Genomic DNA, 19,156 nt, shown 5'->3' with positions numbered 1-19,156 from the left:
ATCCGCTGACAGACCAAAGAAACTCAGCATAGATGAAACCTGACCCGGTACTAGCCATTTGTGTTAATAGTCACATGACTTCACAAATCTTAAATAATTACATCAGAAGTTCAAGTTATAACAACAACAAACTCCTTTTCACTGTTGTTGTACAAAATTTCAATTATATTAAATGAAAGTCTGATATCTTTTGTAAAAACCAGAAAGAACATATAATTCTCAATATTTTTATTTCGAGAACAACTACAAGAAACTTAGCAAGTCTGATTCATCAAGCAGAGTAGTCTGGTTCCCTGCTTCGTATGCTCCCTGCGTGAGAGAGCACATGTTAATGTTGTAGTCACGTGATACAAAAAAAAAACTCCGGAAGTTGGTCTCAGTATAAACATAGAGAATTTTGCGCCCTTTTGTTATTGTTTTTTTATTTAAATGACTTTCATTTTAAAAAAAATTTCAACAATGTTTGAAAATGACGGTTGTGAGGTTGTGTGTTCTCATGTGACTAGCAATCGAAATCGCTAATACCAGTTCATATTTCATCAACGCACAAGTTTTATCATCGTTCAGCAGATTAAAGGCATAACGATTTTACATTTTCATATCAATTTCATGTGGGTATAAATCAATTTAACAACGTTTAAGTTTGCTAGCCATCTACTAAGTGGCTATGCTTTAATGCCACCATGTTGGTCTCTAGTGATGCTAGACTGGTTTTTATACTTTCCATAAAAATAAAAATATGGATATCAACCTGTGAAACAAAAAGTCTACTAAATGAATTTAATCCACTGAGCATTTGGATTGTCTAATATATTTATGGCAAGCACCCAAATGATCCATGTTGCAACCTCCTAATATTCTGGTTAGAACTCGATAAATTTAACTCACAAACAGTTCAATTGCAATTTAATTACGTAATTGTTTCGGTGTCAAGTTGTGGAGAGAAATTCCTGGGGTTCTCCCGACTTTCGTCAATATTTGCAAAATTCAAAGACTTTTCACAGTCAGGAAAAGAAGTTATCATTTCTCCTGACTTTTTCCCTATTTCCTGGTAGCGTGGAAACCCTGGCTTTTGTAAAAGAGAGAAAACATTAATAAATGAAACAGTAAATGTAAACTATGAAAATACATACCATACTCCTTCAGGGTTTAAATATTCACTATAGTTATATCCATATGGTCTCCATTAGGTAAAATCACAAGAATGACCATTTTGCATGCTGTCAAATTTTCTTTGCAAGTATAAGTATAATCCCAACAATTAAGATTTTTTTTAGTGCATGTACTCTTCCTGTACTTAGGCGGCAACTGTTTTTGATATTTGCTCATGCTAGATGTACTTTAAATTGCTGTCAGTTCTGTCTGCAAGTTAAAAAATGTCACTGGCTGAAAAATTTACAATAGTAACCACCTGGCATTTCCTTTAACTATATGGTACGGTATTCATAATACTGATGGGAAGCCTCATTTCCATATTAGTAGCCTTGCTAATCTGATTTGGTCTACAGAATCTTAACCTCAGATAGGTGTTATCTTGGAATGACTGAATATAGCCCCAGCTTATTTAATTAGAATGTAAATACCACTACAAAACCCTTTGATTCTTGTAATAATGGAAGTGAAAACAAAAATTAGAAGGAATCGCTTAACTAGTGGTATCAGTTGATAATGGAATATGGTACTGCACTTGTACACAAGTAAAATCAGTCATCAGGTAAGTGAACAATACAGATTTACAATCATGAAGACATCTGTCAATGGGACATACAAATTATTTGATCATTAAGTGCAAGAAGAAAATTGTGATGGAATATGTCTTTGTCATAGTTATTCATCTTCTAACCTGTAAATTCTAATGCATATATATGTAATTAAATTTGAACGTATATTACAAACAATGTACATTACTGGTGCATGCGCTGCTTTAGTGCAATTACATCTGATCTATGTTAACTTTTAATACTGATGATCATGTAATTGTTTAAAATACTCACTGTGGGATCCTGTATTTGTTCATACATGATCTCTTCCCCAAACTGAAATCATTTTTGCACATTATTTTTCGTCATCCTGGAGAAATATATTCCATACGAAAAATTGATAAAGCAAGTCGGATGACATAATCCACATGTAAGTTGATTTATAGTATTAGATGAAGCTAAGATTTTCTGGTCAAAACATATCGTCTTATAGGCCAGCAAATACAGCACATTTTATTTCCTAGACACTGAAGACCTATATACGACTGCCATACCTCTTCCTGAAGTTTGGGGAGGATTTTTTCTTCCCACTCAGAGACTCTCTTAGACAGTTCTGTAATCTGTGCATACTCCTGGGCACTGGCCAAATACTGTTCCTGTGAAGAAAAAATTAACAAGAGCATCATTTTTAGAAGCTTCAAGACCATTCATACAATTTTTTTCTATCATGCAAACACTATTTCTAGCACAAGATTGATCAATCAAGACCATGGACAAAAGTATAATGCTTTGATGAAATTATTTTCTGATTAAAATAAAAATTCCAGCATTGGGTATGACAAACTGCAGCAATCATGAATAATTGTGCTAACTACCCCATGAGATTGGAAAATTCAATTTCTCCTGACAACTTGCAAGAATCCTGCAATCTGTGGCCTCACAACATCTCTGTACAAATATGAAAACAAGAGATTCAAATGGGTCTGAGATTACTCATCTAACATCACCCTCATAGTTAAATGCAGAAGCAGTTGGTCAAAAGCTTTGAGTCTGTAGAAATCTCTTCCAAACCTGCTGATTTGCATATATCATGAAAACAAATGTTTCCATGTTTCTCAACTCTTTTAATTGTCATCCATTCTTGATGGCTGTTAAATACTGAAACCCCTAGGCAAGGATAGTTTGTGTCAAAATTGGTCAATTCTATTCAGTATTTTTTGTGATAAATTAGCTGTCATGTTTTTCTAATTTTCTAATTTTAGTATTCACAGTTGTATTTGATGGCATAAGAGTATCAATTGCATAAACCTGAAGGTGTTAAGCTAGAACAATTTCTGTTAAATTTATAAGTCTTTAAAGTGTCTTTATTTTATTTTTTAAAAAGTTGATGGCTTTCCTATTTTTTTCAGTAACAGCAGCCACATTTGATGAAGAGTGCACCAAAGTCATGTGAACTTGATCCAATTACACATCACTGCTGCTTGAGTGCTTAGATCCAGTATTGCCTTCACTATCTGATGTTATTAATACTCTCTCTCATCCAGGGAATTCCCATCATTTTTCAAAATTGCCATTGTAAAGCCTCTGCTGAAGAAACCAACACTAGAGCATAACGATTTAAAGAACTACTGCCCAGATTCTAATCTCCCATTCATATAAAAAATCTTAGAAAATGTTGTTCTATCCCAGCTTGTATCTCATCTAAATTCAAACCATCTTTTTAGCAATGTACAATCAGCATAACGATCTTGCCACAGTACTGAAAATACTCTTCTAAAAGTAGTTAATGACATTCTCTCTGTGTTGGATAGCGGAAAGATTACAGTGTTCACCCTCCTTGATTTTTGTCTGCAGCATTTGACACAATAGACCAAGTCCTACTTGGTCAACAGGACACAAATTGTATCTGCAAATCGAATACACTCCAGCTCAGTTGATCTATGTTGTGGTGTTCCACAGGGGTTTGTTCTTGGACCTGTTCTCTTCATTCTGTACACTCAGTCACTCTCAAGTGTCATAGTTCATCATCCAGTGTCTCACCAATTGTACGCTGATGACACCCAAATATACAAATCTAGCCACCCAACGGAAGTTGATGCAACCATCCAAGGTGTAGAGAGGTGCATTTCTGGTGTGAAATCATGGATGACATGTAACAAGCTGCAGATGAATGATGATAAAACGGAGGCCATTCTGATCACAACAGAAAGACTTTCTCATTCACATCTTTTACCTCAAACAATAAATATCAGCAACGCCAACATTAAATTCACACAATCAGTATGAAACCTACGTGTTACTCTGGACAGTACTCTCACATTGCACAAATATGTCATGAACATATGCAAGGCTGCATATCTTGAGCTGAGACGCATCAGCTCAATTCGCAAATATCTTTCAGTTGATGCCACTAAAACACTTGTGTTTTCATTAGTACTTTCAATACTGGACTTTCAAGACTGGTTCATCTCAATATGTACTCCAGCAACTTCGAAAAGTTCAAAACACAGCTGCTCGGATTATATTTAGAGTACCATGATCAGAGCACACCTCCCCCCTGCTCTGTACCCTACACAGGCTATCCATTCAATCCAGAATCAAACACAAAATTTGTTCTCTGTGCTACGTTTCACTGTCGGACTCTAGTCCAACATACCTATCTGACCTCACCCATGTGTACACACCAGCAAGATACTTAGGCTCCTCTTCTGACAATCATATACTCATTATTCCCACTATGAAAACAAAGTCATATGAACAGCATTCTTTTGCATACCAGGGCCCAGCAATGTGGAATGAATTGCCCACTGAACTTAGGCACAAAGACACAGTGATCACATTCAAGAGGGCTCTCAAAACTCACTTATTTAGACTGCAAGAACAAACTTAAAGACCTAATAATGTTTCCTACCTGAAATATTCTCAGCATGTTTTTTATTTTTTAATGTTTTTCTAATTTCATGGTGTTTGTTTTTGTTATAATATTATTATATGTTTTTTTATCTTATAGGTGTTGTCTAATGTTGTAAAGCACTTAGAGCTTCTAAAGATTAGGCGCTATACAAAGTCTTCATTATTATTATTATTATTATTATTTGATGGCAGACTGGTATCATCTTTACTAACTTGAAAAGCCATTTATGCCAGAATGATTTCTCTACAATTTGGTCAAATAGTGTCACTTAATGGATTTCCATGGTGGCCATACTTGATGGCAAATTGGCATCATTTGTATAAATCCAAGTCCCCTTCTTACCAAAATGCTTCTTGTCAAATTTGGTTTCCAAGAAGTTCTACTTTAAAGGAGACCAGAAATCAAACTTTTCCTTTTACGTATATATCTCTACAGATTTTAATTCGACTGTAATGTTTATAAATTAAATATTGTAAGCAGGTAGTGATTACACTGCACGGAAGATACCATGATTCCATAAAGAACTGAGATTTTTCGAGTTTTGATGAGACGACAGATCACCTGGTCCCTGATGCAATATTTACAGTCATCGAATACAAACATAAACATGGTGAGCGAGAGAGACAGAAAGAGACTAGATCTGGGTTGCACATTCAAAAGTTGAATATTTTGTCTGGTATAATATTTTATGTACTGTACTGGTCAGTGCTCAAAGAATTTTTTTTTTAGGCACAGGCCCCGGGCTGGTGACTTAAATAAACTCAAGCGCTGACTGAAATTCCACAACCCCAGACAATTCATACCTGTCAACTCTCAAGCCAGGAGAAAAACCTCCCGATTTTGGGAGTATTTTCTCATCTACCTCCGATTTCGTAAAATCTCCCAATTTTTTGCAGAGAAGTCCCGATTATTACATTATGCCTGTCAATTTTTATTTCTCTGAGGAACCCACCCCCAAACCATACATAAATAGATATAATGTAGTCAATCCACAGATGCCATATTCTATTTTATCATTTGTGAATACTGTAGTGATGAAATCAGTGTCGGATTTAGGCATAAGCTAAACAAGCTACATCTTAGGGCCTCACAGTCTGAAGGGGCCTCTCAATTTTTATTTTATACCAAATAGGGCCTCTACAGCTTCCCATAGCTTAGGGCCTCACTATGTCTAAACTGCCACACAGCAGACATTGTAGCGATATGACTGAAACATTGTTAAAGCTACGTTAAAAGTCCAAATCACACACACACATTTAATCAGGCACTGGACAAAATAATTAATATCACAAGTTTTTTCTTCAGTAAATAGAACGTTAAGATTAAACATTATTCACGTAAATTTCAGATGTTTTTAAACAACTACAACAGTACTATAGTTTAAAAAAATTAAAAGAAAAAAATTGTCACCAATAGCTTAAATGAATGATCACTGTGAATGAAGTGAAATTTTCTCTGCAAAGAAAATCATATCTCCATTTCTGCCAAAGAAACTCGGCCAGTTAACACCTGACATTCCTCTACCATATATGTAAAGTTTATTTACCATGATTAAATTAAACGAAGGAATAAAACAAAATATATCATGCAATATATGTGCCCATAAAGAACTAGTTCAGAATAAATATTTTAATCAGTAAACAGTGTTACATGCATTAAGACTTAAACCTAAGGAATAAGGTGGGGCATAAAACATGGGAAAAACAGTTGCCACATGTATGGTAACTTGTGACTGCAGATTTGAACTGTTAAAATAAAGTCCTAGGCATCGTAAGTTACAACAAAACAGGGCATTGTTTATTTGCCAATCAATTGTTGGTGCTTACATACACACACAATCAAACATGGTTTCTTTGAATTATATCCGAAGGGCAGTCCTTTCACAAGATAAATGTAAGGATAAGGATTAACTGTTAATTAGTCACACTGGCTTTATTGTCTGCATACATAAATCAAAACTTCAGCTATTTTGCTGTTTAGCCAGAGCTTACCAGAATATGAAAAAGGGGCTTGTCCTGTGGGAATAATAAGGCGCATCACAGGGAGAAATGGCATGTCCCATGTGGGCTTCCACATTGGGGCAAGGGGGTGGGGTCAGTAGACTTCTCCCCCCAATTTCGATTGTTAGCCAGCTAATGTGAAACTTTGACCTCTTTTCTTTTAATCGCTGCTTTTTAATATGCCCAAGGGATAGTTTTAAATCAGTTCCATTCATTACAGATTACCGTTTATACATACTACATGTAACAGGCATAGACTGAAAGTTTATTTCTGTTTTTTTTTTAAGTTTTGATATTTTTTTTAAAGATTATTGAATATTGTGTTTTCTCAAAACAAGGCAGGTTTAGAATAATATTTTTAGAAAGCTTCCATTTGATTAAAATCAGATCTCAATTTCACCTTGGACAGTGGTGATATGAATTAGATTGTGCCGTGTTAAGGCATGTATATCATCATCTTGAAAATACATTTACTCATTTCACCAGCGTGATCAAAGTTTCCTTAGGCAAACAAATTTTGTTTTGAAAAGCACCTTACTTTGAATACAGGATGGGCCTGAACAAAAATCAGAGGGGCCCCTGGTGTCAGGCTATCAGATTTTTTATTTTAGCACTGCTGGTGTAGATAAAAGAGCTGTTGAACTGATTGTTGCATTTTGTGGTCACTTACTCGGTCTTCTGCCTTTTTTCATAACTCACACGTTTAACACTTTTCCCAGGATTTAAAATATCCAACGGTATGTCTGGATCAGCGCCAACTTTTAGTTTAGGCCTAGCATTTGCATATCCTTGAGCTGCCATTTTTCAGGATCCCCCTTGTAACATTCCTTTGAGAAATGTAATGAGCACAGAGTGCTATATGAAGTTGCTTTGAAATCGACTCGTTTGTAATAATAATAATAATCACGAGGACTTTGTATAGCGCCTAATCTTCAGAAGCTCTAAGTGCTTTAGAACATTAGACAACACCTATAACATAATTTTAAAAAACATTAAAAAAAACGAACATATACAGTGCAACCCCGTTATAACGCGAATTCGGATATAACGCGGTCATGGCAAGGCTCCCGAAATTTCCTATATTCATTCGCACATGAAAAAATATTTTTGTTCAAAGTACATGAAATAGTGAATAACAAATTTATTATCATTATGGGGAAGAGATCACGTATGAATTCGAATTTAATATAATTGTGGAGTGGTTCCTGAAATTTTAAATACATGTATGTGTATATTTCTCGTACCAGGAAAAAATATACGAGAATTATTGTGTAAAATGTTGAATATCATTTTGGGGAAGAGTTCAAGTATGAATTCGAATATAATACAATTGTGGCATGGCTTCTGAAATTTAACAATTTCACCAGGGTTTTGAAGTGTTATGCCAAATTAAACATTATCGGAAATGTTACTTATTACTGATCCATGAGTAAAGCCAGTAAGTTGTCTTTGTGATTGTCTGCAATTAATTCTGCATACCATCATTGCTCAAACAATAGCCGACATGTGTTTCTTTAACTGCATACACAAACAAGTAGCAGACAATGCGGTGATTGATAAAAGATTCTCACAATTTAATAAACATCAAAAAACGAAAGCTGCCAACATGTTTGCTGGGCTTGTCAGTGTTATTAGACGCAATCAGTTGACCAGTAAATAATGTCTGCTTTATTAGCTGGAAATTGAAAGGGTATGAAATTGTACATGCGTTCAGCTTTACATTTTTTTTTAAAAGTGACTCATGACCATTCCAGGCTTACTGCACTTAGGTCTCGGATTTTACATGGGTATGGTGTTTGTTTATGGACTCATTATTAATTTCCTATTTTTTATAAAAATATTTTACCATTATGAAAAAGCAAGTTCACAAACGCAAATCGTTCTCTGCACTTTGCGCCATGATTAGTATAGTAGTTTTCACACGTTTCTTTCGATAGTCCCAAAATCTGAAGTAAAAGTTATATGCATGCTAAAAGCATGTGTTGATTTGTAATTATTCTTGTTGTAGTCATTCAAACAAATAGGCATACAAGCAATAATTATTGGAAATTTGCAATGGATAAATGTACATGGAAACGCATATGAGAAAATTTTAGCAGTATGAAATATGTATAGACACCGTTCAGTCCCTGGAACGTAATGAACTGTACATGTGCTTCGTCTTTCTTAACCTAATTTTGCTGTTAATTTTTTCCACTGAATTCAGACAAATAATGATGTGTGACAGAATAATTGAATAGTTTAAATATAAATGCAATTTTTGCAATGGAATTACATATTTTATGGATTAATTTCAAGCCCAAACGGTACGATATCAGACAGCAAGTAAATGGTGTTGATATGAATTTTAATATAATACAATTGTGGCGTAGCTTCTAAAATTTAACAATATCACTAGGTTCTTGAAGTGTTATGCCAAAATAAACATTAAATATAAATGCAATGCTATATATTAGAAGTTGAATTCAAATAAATATTGAATATTGTAAATCTGTGTGCAATTTTTCAATGGAATTACATGCATTATAGATGAACTGAATGCCACGATGGCACGATAGTAAACGGTGTTGATACACTATTCATCATTTACCGTAGACATGAATACATGAATATGTGCCAATGAGTTGTTCTCTCAAAAAAGTAAAATACTGTAAAACCCCGCATTAACGCGACCCGATATTAATGCGATCCAATTTTGTGGACCCCAATTATCGCATTATAGCGGGGCTCCACTGTATAATGATATTACTACCAAAAGAAACACCATGAAATTAAAAAACAAAAAACATGCTGAAAATATTTAAGGTAGGGAACATTATTAGATCATAATAATGTATCCATTTTTTTTATGCCTTTATCTTTTGGAAAAAGAAAAAAAAAATGTTGTCCACAGGCTTTCCTTAATGTGCTATTACACCCATAAGCAAAACAAAATGGCATTGTCTTTTACTCTGGCAACTCCCACTTGGGATACTGGAGTCGCTACTATGATGTCACATCACGAAAGTCAAATAGGTGTGGAAATTTTGCATACGAGGTCACAGAAATTCTGGTCCTAGAAGATATGCCAATATTTAAATATTGGCATTACGGTTACAGATGATACTTCAGAATAAGGTTTTCTTCTATAGTACTTTTATTATTATTCTATATTTCCATTGGTTTTTGGTCTCCTTTAAACTTTTTTCTATTTTTAATCATCATCATCATTCATCATCAGTCTCATGACCTAGTGTGGTCATTGAGGCACTGTGCTGCTGAACATCTGACCAGTTCCCTCCACTTGTCTCAATCATGTGCCAATGCCTGTGTCTCCGCAAAACTTTTCCTGGTCCATTCTGTGATGTTGTCAGTCCACTTTTTTCTGTCTACCTCTCCTTCTGCCACCCTGGACGCTGCCCTGCAGGACTGTTGTGGATAGACTGTTGGCTCTAGTGACATGGCCATACCATTTCAGCTTTCTCTTTTTGACGGTGGTGAGGAGGTCCTCATATTGGCCTACTTCGCGCCTGATGGTGTTACACATTTCTTCATTTGTGATGTGGTCCATGTAAGAGATGCCAAGGATGGTTCTGTAGCGTCTCATTTCAAGTGACTGAATTCTTCGTTGTAATTCTGCTGTCAGGGTCCATGCCTCACATGAGTACAAAAAGACTGAGATGACTAGAGCTCGCAATAGTCTGAGTTTAGTTTTCAGACAGATATTCTTACCTCTCCAGATGGGTCTTAGCTTTGACATAGCTGACATTGTTTGTGCTGCTCTTGACAAAATTTCTGCTCTTGATCCCTCTTCAGTGATTATGGAACCAAGATATTTGAACTGGCTCACTGTTTCCAGTTCATGTCCTCTGACTTTAATCTTGGCTGTGATTTGTTTGCCACTATTTGTCATAATTTTTGTCTTCTTAGCGCTTATCTCCATGTCAAATCTGGAAGATGTTTCATCCAGGTTCTTCACTAAGGTGGCTAGCTCATCTTCACTGCCTGCCAGCCCATCAATGTCGTCTGCTATTTTTAATAATGGCATTCAAATTGATGGTTGGACTGAAACCTTTTGAATAAATTTGAAAGCCCTTTAAGTCAGAATGCTTTCAATGCTGTTTAGACAAATTCGAATAAGCAGTTTTTTAAAATCAGAAGTCACCTAAATATTTTTTCTACTTTTATCAATGGTGGCCATATTTTATGGTGGACTGGCACCATCAGTATGAAATTGAAAGCCTGTATGTCAGGATAATTTGTGTAAAATTTTGTTCCAATTTTTGGGAAGAAGGTGCTCAATGGTTTTTCTATTTTTAGTAATAGTGTGTATATCTAATGATGGATTGGCATAATTTTTTAAAAAAATCTTTCAAGAAGTCATTTAACAGGTTTTTCTGTTTTTAGTAATGATGGCCATGCTTGCTGCAAGACCAGCATCATGTATACAAACATGAAAAGTCTTCATGTCAACATGTTTTCAGCCAAAAAAGACCAAATTCAGCAGTTTTGAAAAAGTCATTTAAATGTTTCTGTATTTTTGGCACTGGCAGCCATTTTGCGGGCAGATCAGTAGAATTGTGTGCACACTTTAAAACACTTCATCACTAGAAGTTGTTTCAATTTTTATTTTTTGCAACAGTGGCAATATTTTAAAGTAGACCAGGGTCATTAAATCTGAAAAAAATCTTGTTGGCAGTATGCTCTCTGTCAGATTTGGTTAAATTCTGCTTAGCTTTATTTTGTTATCTACTATATGGTAATGGTATACTTAATTGGCATAATTTGTACAAACATGAAAAGCTTTATATGCTAAGATGTCCGTTGCCAAGTTAGGTTGACAAGGGTCTGAAGCATTTCAAAATACAACTGTTAAGGATGGAAAGATTTTTCTATATTTAGTTAGACTGGCCATAATTGAAGGAAGAATGGCATCGTTTATATAAACCAAAATGGATTTCATATGATGATGCTTTCTATCAAATGTGATTTGACACAGGTACAATCATAGCTTACTTGGTGTTAAACAAGATTGGCTTTTTTGTGTGTGCTTAGGGCAGTTTTCTTGAAGACCAGGCTGGAGTTTAACAACGAGCAGAAATATACAAAAAAAAACCTAAAACATATGGAAACAGGTCACCCACCATCAAACAATTGCACCAAAGGCAATGAAAATAGTATTTCTGGTCATAAATTCTCCAAGTCATGAAATCGCAAGAAAACAAATACCTTTTTATTTTAATACACCTCTCCCTTGATAACTCATGCACAATGGGAGCCATAAACACACACAAATATGTGATTTTTGTTTTGTTTTTCACGGGGGAAAAAGTGCTAATGTCAGCAATGAGAAACTGGTACAGTCAGCTGACTGGAAACATTCTTTTTGGCCTTGATGGCAGCTACTGAAAGTTTGGCTGCATCCTGACCATTTCATGGTTCCCACGCTTTTCTAAAGATAAATTTCCAGACCATTTCCAGGGTTTTTCCAGGAATTAAATTACATTTTTCAAGGTTCACCTATGACCATTACTGAATTGAATTAAAGCACATTTTAGTTGTAAAACATGCATCTTCTAAATCTAATGATGATTCTCTTTCAAGATTCCCCAAAACATCTAAGTCAGTAAAGACGATCATGTAAAAAACCACAACATTTATCACACGAAACAAGTTTGATAATATTCCTACAAATTGGCATGTAAAGTCATTTCACTGTATAGAATAAAAATTCTAACATTATTTTGCAGACCTGCATTACATTGCCAAGTGGTAACAACATAATAACATAAATTAGTTTTGTTTCCTTTCAAACATTTAATTTTAAAGAATTCTATAGCAATATATATATATGTGTGTGTGTGTGTGTGTGTGTGTGTGCATCTATTAGAAAGTACACATTTCCTATTACAGTATGTATAAAAACAATAAACGCAAATAATTAAAATCTTGTTTAACCCTACATTTATCTGTGCCAATAAAATCCTAAACTAGATTTTTCAAACAACCTATTCTCCATAAGACGATCTGGTTAAAAATCCATCATTTAAAAAACATTTTCACACAGCTGATTTAAATTATGACAAAGACCTTAAAAATTACATACTGTTGTATAAACAAGGAATGAATTTTCTGTAAAATCGATTTGTTGTCTTGTAATTTGTTAAACCAGTCCCCAAGCCGGTATTGATATAGGGGCTCATATTGTGTTTTAATATATGATACAAGGGAAGACAATTTCTCATTTCAGCTCTGAGATTCAATACTCTGGACTACAAATTTGGCTTAAAACGAATGCAGTCCCATTTTTAATCCGGGTTTCCTCCAAATATTCCCACCCCATTTTTCATATTTGGACATTTAGGTTGGGGTGTGTGGTCATTGCAATCGCAAAGCGAAAATTTTGAATTTGCCACCACCGTGCGTAGAGACATATGGTAGTCGCTTACCAGTGGGCTTAGCAAATTTAAATTTATGTTATATCGACTCATCCCTGCATAAAATCAATAGGAAAATGATTTATTTTCTCAGAAATGGCAAGTATTAGAAATGTTATATCTTTAATCCGCTGAGAGACTAGAAGAAACTATGGTATAGATGAAACCTGACCCTGTACTCGCCATTTGCATTACTAGTCACATGACTTCACAAAGCTTTTTAATGTTGTTGTACAGAAATTCAATTATATTAAATGAAAGTCAGATACTTTTTGTAAAAATCAGCAATCTGGCCAGTCTGATTTATCAAGCAGAGAGCACACGTAAACGTGGTAAGCACGTGATACAACAAAACTCCAGAAGTAGTTATCAGAATATATAAATATGGAGAATCTTGTGTTCTTTTGATTTTGCATTTTTATTACAGCCAGCATACGACTTTCATTTAATTTTTTTTCTTCTTTTTCTCTGCAACATTTGAAAATGTTGGTTGTTAGATTTGTGTACTCATGCAACTAGCAATGCAAATCACGAGTACCAGGTAACATTTCATCAACGCCATAGCTTTATCTTCTCTTTCAGCAGACTGTTTCTAGCATCAAGTGGTGGTGGAAAATTCCCGTTTTTTTTCATGGTTGGGAAAAAATTTATTATTTCTCCCGACTTTTTTCTGATTTCCCAGTAGCATGGGAACCCTGAAAAACAAGGTATTTTCTAAATGATAAATTGAAAGTTTATGTTATTTTGAACTATGCTGTGAGGATCTGAAGTAGTCACAGTGGGGATTCATGTCTGATTACATTTTCATTTAGCTAATTATGGTGTGACAATCAAAAACAAATCTGAAGCATATAAATGAATCAAATAAAACTATCAAAGTGGAAAATTGGTTACATGGGTGTTAGGATTACTGGGACATGACCTCTCAATTACAGGTTGATTTAGGCTTATAACAGATATCCACACTGCATTTTAGTGCAATTGCCTTATTTATATAGGTAAATATACTAGTGCATACATACCACATGTTGTTGCACCAACTGCTCATAGCTTGTCAACACTACTCCCTCATCATAGTTGACAGGAGCTGTAATACCAGAAATATTCATTCTAAAGTTTCAAAGAGGATGCATATATTTTGGTGTTGAAATTTACTGTTCACATCTATCGTTTCTCTGATAATATTTACCTAATCGCCTTTTATTAAAATAACTTTCCTTGCAACCACTGAATCACAACCTCCTGGAGAGATATAAACATCTTTCGCGATTATAGACAAAGGGAATCAACTCTTACATGTTAACTCCCCTATTACCCTTGGGGTGACTACCATTATACCCTGTTTTAACCAGTTTTTACTTGAGTGAAGCCTCAAAGAATGTTTGCATTAACGGGAAGGGTGGGAGGGATTATTTGTAATGTGATAGGTAAGAATTATTAGAGAAACATAATTTGAAGAAATTGCTTTCTCCGTCAAATACATTACCTGATCACATTCCACTGAGAAAATCAGTTGTACGAGGAGAAAATGCTGAGTATCTTGTGACACCTAATAGCAGCATGATTGTTCTACCACCAAAGAAATTCTCCTGACGTTTGCTCAGCACAACAGCAGACCTTTTGTTCATACACATGCGAGGGAGCCCCCAGTGGGACTCTGTACTTGATTAAGGTCTCACCCATAAACTTTTCCAGGTGAATCTAGCAAAAGTCATCAATATACCTGAGATTGCGGTGTCATAAGCAGGGAGTGGTTGTTGTCTGTGCAGCTACCACTGACCAGGCGAGATTCAGTTCTCTTCTTTTGCAAGGACATGTCCTGCGAATACAAGCTGAGAAAAGTGGTCTGGGTGTGCGATCCAACTGACTGCACTATTTCTCCAAGTGAGACATTAAGTTTGAATGCCATGCTTGTGGAATTTGTAAGCTAAGATTTTCATGAGGCAAAACTTCCTTCAACCAAGTGGCTGGCGCTTGTGTTATGTCTTAAGAGGCAAAAAATTCCTGGTCTGCCTGTTGTGAATGTTTTCCATACGTTTCAGAAAATATCTGAGAGCACATACTGCATCTTAGACTTGTCTGGATGAATAGCTAAAAAAATTTTGACTGCCTTGTGATTGCCACCTGTTTTTAGCAATAAAACCAGGTTGTGTCATGAAGACAACCGATCCATCAGGAAGGAACTGCATGAAGTCTGGTTTCATGAAGAGAGCATGTTGCTCACTGATGATGCCAGAGCTATCAGTATGCAAATATTATAAGAAAACTGACTGATTGATTGGGCTCGAATCTGGATGATTTAAGCCATACCAATACCCAGGACAGAGTCTATTTATGGATTGAAGGGAGGGAGCATGGTCTGGATTAAAATGAAACTGAACACCAAGTCAGAAAGGTCCTTGCTGTGTCCAATACAATCTCATCTATGATCATAAATGCCAACACCTGGTAAGGAAAAAGTCTATTCCAAGTGGACAAAAAGAGCAATCCAAGAAGAAAGAGTAATCCAATAAAACAAAACAAATTCAATGAGCATATGTATAAAATGATTTTTTTTAACCCCTATTGTCTTTTAACATCAATTACTGCTTCAAATTTTCATATGTAGCACTTTTAGATTTAAAAAGCAACAGATTATCGTGTTGCATTTCAAAACACTTTGTACCAGCTGACAATATAAATGTTTTGCACACAAGCAGAGATCTAAGTGCTGGGTTACAAAGTCCGGATCAGAATTCAGTTTTATTTTGTTAACAATACTGAACAATCTCTCAAAGCCAGCATTAGAATGGTAAAGAACCAATATTCCTTTCATAACCTGACAAAAAAAAGAAAAAATTTATATCTTCCAGTTATTGGGTCATTTACCTGGGAAATAAGATGAAAAAAAATCAACTCTGTCTGCATGAAGTACATTATCAGGTAGAATCCCAACTTGATACTTCAGGCATTCTCCTTCTAATTTATTGGCAGCCTTTCATGCAGCAAGGTGCATCAAATGACAGAGACAATCTGTGATGTATACTGATTAAGATATTTTTCAAAATATAGAATGTAACACTTTATGAATTCCAGTTATCACTGATGCATTATCAGCTGAAAACCCTTCATAGTTCTGCCAATTTATATCATGTTTATTCAAAACATTATCACGCAAATCAAAAATGTTTTCTACAATGGCATTTACTGTTAATTCTGGTAATGAAATAAGAACACTGTGGCTTTGCCCTTTTCATTGTCAAAGTCTCTTACACAGACTGAATACAATTTTTTGTCATCATAATTACCACTCCCGTCTGTGGCAATACTAAATGACCCAATTTTCATGGCTTCTGCAATTCTAGGTGAAGTATCTTCAACTAAACACCAAACAATATTAGATGATTTTGCTCTTGCACATGCATGTATTCTGCAATTTTGGAACCAGGAAATATCAAATTGATCAAAGGACCAACGTAGTCTTCTACCGCTAGGGGTGGTCCATGTTCTATTAAGAACTTGGTAAATAACACCTCTGCATTTATAACAATCGTGTCCACAATTGAGTTTTGCTGTAAAAAAAAAAGTTACCTTAGTACTGGAGTTAGTATAATTCAAGATTTCTTTAGTTTCAAAATACCTTGCACATAGCTAGTGTTGCTCCACATCAAATTTACCACCATGCATATTAAAATCCTTTCCACAAAGCCTGCAATGGGCTTGAATCTGCCCTAGAATGGAATGCTGTGTTATGTATTTCATGTATTCATCTCTCAATCGGCCTTTTATCTTTATTTAATCCATCAGTGAAGTTACTTGAAAAACATTTTTGCTCTAGCACACGCACTGACCTGAATAAATCTGATTGCCTTTTAGCATCAAATATTCTACAGACTGGTTCTGTACTAAATATGAATTAGAACAAAGAATCTGCGATTAAAGATTACAAATTAGAAAACCAGTCTATTCTCCTATAACTAAACCAAACAGCTGCTATAAATAGAATCCAAAGTCAAAAGTTTGAAAGTAGAAACCAGCATGTTTCTTGGAAATAGGACAGCCGCTACAAACAAAACATACCATATATACTCATGTATAAGCCAAATAATTTAGGAAAAATTAAAGGCCTGGAAGATTGGGGGGGGGGGGGTCAGCTTATCCTCAGGCCAGTGTCTAAACTTGAGAGTTTTTATGTCTTTTTGTTGACTACTGTAAAGGCTGTAAATCTTGGGAAATGAGAAAGTAATTTTTTTGTGTCCTAAGACATATGCATGTTAAAAAATATCATTTTCGGTGACCCAACACTTATTAAACTGTTATCAAGTACTATGATTGATTTTGTTATTATTTTGCATGTGCATATTTTCTGATTTCTCCAAAACAAAATTAAATAAAGGTAAATACAGACTTCAAAATTCGTGGGCCGGTTGAGTTTATTGGGAGATCAGGATGAACTCTAATGTACAGTACTTACACAGTGTAAAGCATGCATAGCGTCACTTAAATCCATCCCAAACATATTAGATGCAGATTTTGCTTTAATCATTGTTTCGACCAAATTGCATTCTTCCAGATAACATTTCAGCTAGTCCTTAATAGCTGTTTCATTTAAGTTGAATCATGTGCTCATGAGTTACTCATTTTCAATGATATAAGCGATCCTACAAACTGAGGTTGTTGTGTTGTTGTTGTTGTAGGGTTTAACGCCATTTTTCAGCACACGATAGGCTATACATGGCGGCCAGTATTAATGGTGGAGGAAGAACCTGGGAAAACCCTGGAAAAAACCACAAACATAGGAGAAGCTACTGGCAAGCTTTCTCACATACCCACATTAGCTGAATCTGAGACTCGAACCCACACAGACAGAGGTGAGATGGCAGTGATCCATAACGGAGAGCAGTTTAGACCATTTGGGGCCCCAACAAACCGAGGTAATATTTATGAAAAGGTAAGCACGTTTAATTGTACAAGGCACATAACCAGCATAACTTACATGTTCATTAAGAGTGGTAATAATGAAGGCTAAAATTCTCATTATAATCAACTAAGATCATCATCAGTCTATGTTAGTTTTGTGTTTTGGATGAACAACATCAAACTTTCCACACAATTTAAAGCTTGATGTTTCGGCATCTCCTATGTTGATAGTTGGTCGATTTGTCTTTCATTTTCTGACAGCATTACATGCCAGTTAATCATTAAAACCCCGAAATCGGCTTGTGTTAAGAGGGAATTTTGACCGGCAACTATTCCAGTACATTGATGTGTAATTGCCTAAAATCGGGAGGTTTTTCATGGCATTTTTAAAGCCTTGTTTTCACTAAATACTGATCCATCTTTCGAGTCTAATATAGTCGTGCAGTTTCTTCCTGTGACATGTTTTTTCCCCCCCAGGATGTGCCCTATTTTCATATTCTGGTCAGCTTTTGCCATACTGCACAATAGGTAAAGGTTAGTCTTAAATAAACAAGCAAGAAAGCCAGCGCGATTACTTAAAAGTTAATCCTTATTGATGCAACTGTTTTGTAAAAACAACTGGCCCTCTGTCATTATTCAAAGAAACCATGTTCTATACTACTGTGTGTTATGCAAGCACAAACAGTTGATTGAGAAATTTGTTGTTGTTGTTGTGGGGTTTAACGCCATTTTTCAGCACACGATAGGCTATACATGGCGGCCAGTATTAATGGTGGAGGAAGAACCCAGAAAACCCCGGAAAGAACCACCGACCCACGAGAAGCTACTGGCAAGCTTTCTCACATGCCCACATTGGCTGAATCTTAGCCTCGAACCGCCGCAGAGAGAGGTGAGATGGCAGTGATCCGTAACGAAGAGTGCTTTAGACCACTCGGCCACTGATTGAGAAATAAATGATCACCAATTTTGTTGAACAAAAGTTACCTAAATAAGCAGCCTCACAGTACCATACATGTGGCAACTATTTTCCCCTCGTATATCTGACCTTATTTCCTTATTGTCAACTCGTAAGGCATTTAGTATTGTCTACTATAAAACATAAGTATTTTAAATTAATTTTTTGAGGACATGTGGTACATTTTTCATTCCTTCTTTTAATTTAATGATGGTAATTAACATTGCTATATACAGTATAAAAATAACAGGTGTTCACTCATGTAAGTTTCT

At 35.4% G+C, this 19,156-nt stretch overlaps 1 protein-coding gene across 1 annotated transcript in view; it reads right to left on the bottom strand.

Moving 5' to 3' along the window:
* LOC149787800 (condensin-2 complex subunit H2-like) overlaps positions 1-19,156 on the bottom strand; it is a 155,849-nt gene that overhangs the window by 35,080 nt on the left and 101,613 nt on the right. Inside the window, exons 17-18 of the mRNA XM_089974010.1 lie at positions 14,053-14,117; positions 2,255-2,356 (exon numbers count right to left, since the gene is read on the bottom strand). Of these exons, the coding sequence (XP_089830136.1) occupies positions 2,255-2,356; positions 14,053-14,117 (167 nt within the window). The remainder of the gene's footprint in view (positions 1-2,254; positions 2,357-14,052; positions 14,118-19,156) is intronic.

This window comes from Sinohyriopsis cumingii, chromosome 11 (genome assembly GCF_028554795.1).
Source record: "Sinohyriopsis cumingii isolate HCF-2022 chromosome 11, ASM2855479v2, whole genome shotgun sequence".
NCBI classification, from domain to species: Eukaryota; Metazoa; Mollusca; class Bivalvia; order Unionida; family Unionidae; genus Sinohyriopsis; species Sinohyriopsis cumingii.
This window is presented reverse-complemented; position numbering and strand designations above follow the sequence as displayed.